Genomic DNA, 7,631 nt, shown 5'->3' on the forward strand with positions numbered 1-7,631 from the left:
GAGTTTGGCAACAAAACATATTTTCCATGATCAGCCATAAAAGCGTGACTCAGATCTAATCTTACCTCCAGGTTCCAGCTTTCTAGTTGGCCACGCCAACTGAAACAATGACTATAACCTCTGGATTCAGCAGAGCTTAACCCCAAACTTGTTAAAACGTTTTCTAAAGGTTCACACATTTTGGCTCTGGCAAAACCGCCCATTAAATATAGTATGCTCAACTGAAGACCATTGAAGAAAGGACAAGTCACCAAAAATGCAATGAGAAAAAAAATAAAATAAAGTGCACAAACACGCAATTGACACAAAAATCACAACGATAAGGGGTCCGTCTCACATGCACTAAAGAGAGAGACAACAGACAAAGTGGATTTGGTCCCAAAAGCAGGAAAAAAGCACACAAAGGCAGAAACAACCAGTTATGCAGGAAAGAAACAAAGTCACAATACTTGCTGTGCAAGACAGACGACCAGACAAAAGTTTAGCACAAATGCATATGTCAGAGTCACAAAAGACACCAGTATACTGTCACTTAAGTGACAATGACTGCTGTAAAACTGCAAACTTACAAACAAAATATTGTCACAAGCAAAGCCACCAGTAGAGTGGGGCAAAAAAATAAATAGTGCACACTTATAATATACTTTGCTACTTTAACAAGCCTACTGATGAGAGCTCCATTGTCATAGACTGTCCCAAGGATACTTTGACACATACATGGGCAGGTGAGGCTAGAACCAAACCTGGAACCTTCTGATCAGAGGTTGTATCGCCATGCCTATGCACCAAAGCTGCCTCAAAATGTGCGTTGTGCAAAACATATGACAACCTCAAAAGCAAGACAACCTTAGACACGTCCAGAGACAGACTCATGAAACAGACTCCAGCAAAATGGTTCAGGAACACAGTTTTAGTGATGCGATGCAGGGATCTCTGTTCTGCAAAAGAAGAAATGAAGTCTAACCATTCACCCATCCATCCCTTGTCAAAACCTGATGAATCCCTTTTGGGGTCATGTGGCCTCTGGAACCTTCCCAGTTGAACAAAGGCGAGGTACATCCTGAGCAGGTCACCCGTCTGTTGCAGAGCCACACTCATATGTTTTTGGACTATGGGAGGAAACTGGGGTTCATGGAGAAAACCCACACATGGAGAAGAATATGGAAACTTTACACAGAAAGGACCCAGTGCTGTTCCCATAATAAGTGCAGACTTTGGGCATTCAGCCTGACTTTCAGAAATTAGGAATTAGACTGTCAGTGTGAGCATTTTACTCATCACTTGCACACCCCATGCATATGTATTTGTGTTCAAAAAGATGGGCTATAGATATTGACTCAGGAATGGGGCCACTATCGCTATTTGGATGGATGAAATCAAGCTATGCACTAAGAGCCAGCATGACATAACTCCCTGATCCACACCAGCAGGATTTACTGTGCCGACACTGGGATGCCATTCAAGCTCCAGAAGTTCAGTTGGATGGTAACGAAGAGAGGCAAGGCAGTCCACACTGAAGGAGTCTCACTCCCAGAAGGAACGGTATCAGACATTGACGACAGTTACAAGTACCTTGGAATCCCACAGGGAAATGGCAACCTGGAACAGGCAGCAAGAAAAGCCGGTACTGCCAAATACCTCCAACAAGTATGGCAAGTCCTGCTGGCTTTTCATGAGAAACTAGCTCAAGGCAAGAACAAGACCCGGACACTAAACATTTACGCACTGCCAGTCATCAGATACCCTGCAGGAATAATAAGATGGCCAAAGGAAGAGATACAGACCACGGATGTAGGAACTCGAAAGCTCCTCACCATACATGGAGGGTTACATCCCAAATCCAGCACCCTGAGACTGTATGCTAGCCGCAAGGAAGGAGGCCGAGGACTAGTGAATGTGGAAGCCACTATCCAGGATGAAACATCCAAGATGCATGAATATGTCAAGCTCAAGGCCCCAACTGACAGTGTGCTCAGTGAATGTCTCAGACAATGGAGAACAGAGGATGTGATGCTGGAGGACAGAGCCTCATGGGAGGACAAGCCCCTGCATGGGATGTACCACCGGACCATAACTGAAGGCTGATATCAAGAAGTCCTACCAATGGCTAGAGAGGGCTGGCCTGCAGGACAGCACAGAAGCTCTGATACTGGCAGCACAGAAACAAGCTCTGAGCACCAGAGCGGTAGAAACTCAGATCTACCACACCAGATAAGACCCAAGGTGCAGGCTGTGCAAAGAGGAAACAATCCAGCACATGTGAGATGGTGGCTGTGAAAGCATACATGGAGCGCCACAACCAAGTGGCTGGAATAATATACAGAAACATGTACAGAATATGGACTGGAGACCCCAAAGTCAAAATGGGAAACACCTCCGAAAGTGGTAGAGAATGAAAGAGCAACGATCCTGTGTGACCTCCAGATACAAACGGACAGGATGGTAATGGAACCAATCGGACATTGTAGTGGTGGATAAAGAACAGAGGAAAGCCGTTGTGGTGGATGTGGCAGTAACACCAAGAAGGAACATGAGAAACTGGAGAAATATCAGGGACCAGAGAGGAACTGGAGAAAGAAGGTGAAAGTGACAGTGGTGACCGTGGTAATTTGAGCACTCGAGGCTGTAACCTCCAAACTGGAGGAGTGGCTACAGCAGATCACTGGAAAGACCTCAGACATGTCAGTCCAGAAAGGTACAGTGCTAGGAACAGCTAAGATACTGAAGGACCCTCAATCTCCCAGACCTCTGGTAGAGGACCAAAACTTATATGTAATATCTTTATTTCTTTGGGCTCACGGTTAAACTGGTAAATTATTTTAAAATGTTACCCTTGTGTAGTCACAAAGCAAAGATTTTGAAGAATAATGTCAAAAAAACATTTTTATTGTCAAAATGTTGTCATAGATCACAAAAAAACAGTTTCATTCTCACAAAATATGTGCAGTACCAAATAAAATAGATTTAAAACTAAAAAGTATGCAGCAAATAAAAAAGGTATAAAAATTAAGTTAGATTACATTGTGAATCATTGTACATTTTATTGCATCATACATTCACTGCTCCTCTATGCATCTTAGTTTTTTCCAGTGAATTCTGTTTTTAAACTCAACAAAATGTATTTTAAAACGTGCCTAGAACAATGCTTTGAGCAAAAGAGAGTGTGGATTAGAAATAAAAGTTAGTATAATGTGGAACTCTGACTGTAAGTCTTCATTACTAATAAAAAAAAAGTAAAACACATAATTTATCATAATGGTTGATTACAGAGGAGGGAGTTTTTTGTGCCGCAAGCAAGAAAAATGCAGGAATGGAGCTGAAAAGGCTCATTAGGAAAACCATTGGCTCACACTGTTTACAGTTCAATAGAAGTCCAAACAAATAGGTCAGTCTGTGAGTTTCTTGTTAGCATGATCCACTGATCCCATTTTTGTCATTGCTGGTTGTAAATCTGCTTATCAGACATATAAAACAGCTCATTTACCGCAACAATAAAATGCTAAGATGTTGATAGTGAGCCGTACTAAATTCAAATCAGTCTTTGACCAAATTAACTGTGCTGTTGAGTGCTGTTGTTTTATCATTTTTGTCCCACATTTGTAAACAAAACATCAAAAGACAGTTAAAGGTAACGAGTACTAAGTTTGAAGTTGGCATTCGTTCTCTCACACTTGCAGGTAGCTTGAGTTTGCATTTCACGGGTTTCCTAAATGCCAGCATTTAAAACGTTACAGCGTCAACGCTGAAGGCTGAGCGAACACCACGACCCATCCAACCAGTCAGACAACAGTCACCAGGGAACATTTAAAGTGTGGATCCAAGAAATTCAGTCTTTTCTTGCAAAGCTTTCAGGAGTCAGAGTCTTCAGCTGGAAGCTTGAAACATTTGGTTTTGATACCAGTTCCTTTTCTTATAAGTGCAATTATTTGCCAGTTTTTTTTCAAAAATGAGTTAATCTGTTCAGTTGTTCAGCATGCTGATGGGTGGGATGTGTGTAGTGGTGACAGTAGTGGTAGTGGGTGGAAGTTCTCTCATACAACGCATGTTCCCAGTGCTGAACACACACTGCAGAGGCCACAACACAACCACAATGAGGAGCACCATGAGCACGGTGAAGAGGACCATTCTCTTCCAGTCTGCCAGTCTGCCAATCATCCTGTAGTTCCTGGTGCCCGTCTGCACGGGCGCATCCGCCGCCTTGCTGGCCCCAATATCAATGCAGATGCAGAAGGCTGTGGGGCTGTCGGGGGCGCCCGATCCGGCGTCCTGATTGAAGCTCTTGTAGCACAGCTTCTCCCCCTCCAGCCACACAGGCTCCTCCTGCTGCTGGTGGTTGGGCAGCTTGCACAGGACTTCGTGGCTGGTGGCCAAAGCGGGGGGTCCGTTCTGAGGCAGGACGGTGGGGTGACGGCAGAAGGGGCAGGAGAGATGTTTGCCGCCCCCGTTCCCATCCTTGTCCGCTGGTGTGAATGTCATGAGGCGAGAAAGACACTCGAGGCAGAAGGTGTGCGTGCATTCCAGCAGCTTGGGTGTTTTGAAGACATTGTCATATGTGTTGTAGCAGATGGAGCATTCCAGCTGGTTGGCCACTGACAGTTTCTTTTGCAGCTCATGGTGCACTTCCGGGGTCTCGGTCTGCGAGTGCCAAACCGCCTGACTTTCATCCATCGTCAGAGATGTCGGCCTTCCTTCACGATTCTCCACCTTTTGTTGAGACTTCTCGCTTTTTTTCCTTCCTCTCAATCGGTCGTTGTCTGCTGGATTTTCTTTAAAGAATGAATGAAAAGTGGAGAGTTTAGTTAGTTTATAAACAGACTTCAAATCCTTCTGCTCCTCATCTATGGGAACAGATTTGATGCAAACTGACTGGATTCTAATCTACTTTTATTTCTACAAAGAATTTCTCAGAAAGCAAGACAAAACTTGTAAAAAAAAAACACACAAAAAAAAAAGAAAACACAAAGCTTAAACCAACAGAAATACAAACAGATCACCAGCCAGTGTTTGTAGAGTGGGCAGATATGCAATTCTGGCATGACTGCTGTTATTTACAGGGACAAGATGTACTTACAAGGTGAACATCAGACCATTTACCTCAAAATTGGAGCTTGGAAACCTGTGACAAACAGTGTTTGTGATGCCGGGTTTATTGTGGTTTAAATCGTGACAATTTAATTTGTCACAATTTAAACCAAATTACAAATTACAAGGTACTTCAACATGCATTGTTTCAGTTTAGAAGAAAAAACTGAGACTATTTTGAAAAACTTTCTTATTATGTTTTTTTTTTGGTGCATGAGAGAAAATAAGACATTTTTTCTTAAAAAAAATATCTTTTTATTTTTGTAAGATTCAGTTTTTGCAGTGGGGTCATTGTAATGCATTGCACATTTAGTCATTTTTTGTGAGTTTTTCTTAGTTTTGTAGGTTTTCTAGATAAAATGTCAAACGTTAATTTTAGAATAAAGACAGAAAAGTCAAGAAGGAAAAAGCTCATATAGTGAGGAAGAATTCTCCCAGATGATCCCAGGTAAGCCTGCACAGTGGTTACATATTTAAATGTACATTTTATTTGTTGCAGGTATTTTTTAATCCTCAAAACCCCCCTTTTTTACTTGGCGACACATAAGCAGATAAATGTCAACTCTAGAGAAAAAAACAACTTGTGAACCTCTGCATACTTTCAGCTAGAGACACAATTTATACTTTAAAATGTTTACTAACTACTCAGTTTTTCAGGTTAATTTGGAATTTAACTAGTAATTTAGCAACTTTCTAACTGTTTTGGCTCATTTAGGCATTTCCTGTTTTAGGCTAATTTGGATTTTTAGCTAATATTTTAGCATTATGCTAGCTTTTTTGTCAAAATTAGTTTTTTCCCAGTTTTTTAGGCTAATTTAGAGTTTAGCTAATATTTTGCATTATGGTAGCTGTTTTGGTAAAATTAGACATTTTTCAATTTTTTTGGCCAATTTAGCATTTAGCTCATATTTTGGCAAGCTACCAGCTTGAGCTATTAATTAGCTATTAATTGCAGCATTTTCAGCTATTAATTCTTGTATCTTCAGCGGCCACATTTATCTTACAGTGTTCACACTTGCATTATCGCAGGTAACACTACATCTCTAGTTAGATATTAGTGGGTGCGACTGAGCAAAAAACTGATGAGTAAAATATACAAAAAAAAATACTGTCTTTTTGTAGTCATTTCTGAATCTGGTTTAGAGTGAATAAAAGCAAAAGGAGTTATAATCAGAGTATAAAAAAGAACATAAATTAACTTTTTAGAGTTATTTTTTAACAAAGGTATGCAAAGCATAAAACAGTTTGAACAAAACAATAAAATTATGAAAATAAAGAGCTGTTGAGGCTAGATTCTCCATTTTTACGTAAATGTGATCTCCACCCGCGGCTTCTGAAGGGGGTTCGGTGTCAAACAGCAACATGGTGAGGAGCCTGTGTGTGCGTGTGTGTGTGTGTGTGCATGTGCGAGGGATGAGAGATGTCCACACACAGGTGTTCTCGTCACTGTGCCCTCAGGGCTGGTCTTTCTCCAAGTCTCCCACACGCACAAAGTCCCTGGTTGTTCTGTCTAATCACTTCATCTACCCTTGACATTCCTCCCCAAGAAAACTCCCCTCATTCCATCTGCACTTTAGGAGGACAACACGTTTCTCCCTGCAGTTCTGATCGCATCCTATTATTTTAGCACATAATATCATCCTGTTGCATCATATTAATCATGCTATATCAATATAGCAACTTTTGATATATATATAAATAACTCATATGTATCGCAAAAACTGAATAGTATTATATTTAAGCAACTTGTTATATCCTCTCATCATAAAGCTTCCTCAACAATTGCCAATGACTGCTTTTGTCTGACACTCCCACACTGTTTGTGTTTTATCTGATGTATCATGACCGCTGTCCGCTCCCTGAATAACAATTAACCGACTATGACAAGACGTTTTTACAGAACGTGATGACGGGGAAAAAAAAAATCCCACATCCTGTGACTTTACAGATTCACAGAAGTTACACATTTACACAACATTTAACACAAACAGAAAAGACAATAAAAGTCGAGTTTCTGCCAACAGCGTCATTTAGCTTGTGAGGGTTAATACTTTTCACTACTCCTTACATTTATCCATTTTAAAAGGATGAAAAAGTGCTGTAAAAACAGCCTGCAGCTTCAAGATACACAATCAAGATGCATAGGTAGTACCTATGCATCTCATATTGTACCTATTAGGTACAATATGTAGATAATGGCTTTAGTGCTACCGCTGACCTTGTTTTAAGGTGCAATTCTTGGAATTTCATTTTCACCGCAGTTCAAGTTTCAGCGGCTTGCTCAATCTGACCTCTGTCTGTCTCTATTTTTAGAGGTTTTGTAACTAGTATCTTTTTTGTCTGGAGCTAGAATTCCTCATCCGCATCTAAGCTCATTTTATTTATGTGGTTAAAGTCTCGTGTTGAGAATTGATTTTTAAACTTATCAGCGGGTCTCTGGGATGACACGAAGAGCTCTCTAAAAAGAGCAAACACTTCAGACGTTGTGTCCAAACAAAGTGCACTCTGCCCACGTGGCGGAAGCGCTGTCTAAAAAGAGGATTGTTGGT

General features: G+C 41.0%; 1 protein-coding gene across 1 annotated transcript in view; it reads right to left on the reverse strand.

Annotated features, from left to right (window-relative positions):
* Positions 1-2,870: 2,870 nt before the first annotated feature.
* LOC112158891 (RING finger protein 223) overlaps positions 2,871-7,631 on the reverse strand; it is a 6,274-nt gene continuing 1,513 nt past the window's right edge. Inside the window, exon 2 of the mRNA XM_024292552.2 lies at positions 2,871-4,766. Within this exon, the coding sequence (XP_024148320.1) occupies positions 3,961-4,668 (708 nt within the window). The 5' untranslated portion in view covers positions 4,669-4,766 and the 3' untranslated portion in view covers positions 2,871-3,960. The remainder of the gene's footprint in view (positions 4,767-7,631) is intronic.

This window comes from Oryzias melastigma, linkage group LG7, assembly GCF_002922805.2.
Source record: "Oryzias melastigma strain HK-1 linkage group LG7, ASM292280v2, whole genome shotgun sequence".
Taxonomy (NCBI): domain Eukaryota; kingdom Metazoa; phylum Chordata; class Actinopteri; order Beloniformes; family Adrianichthyidae; genus Oryzias; species Oryzias melastigma.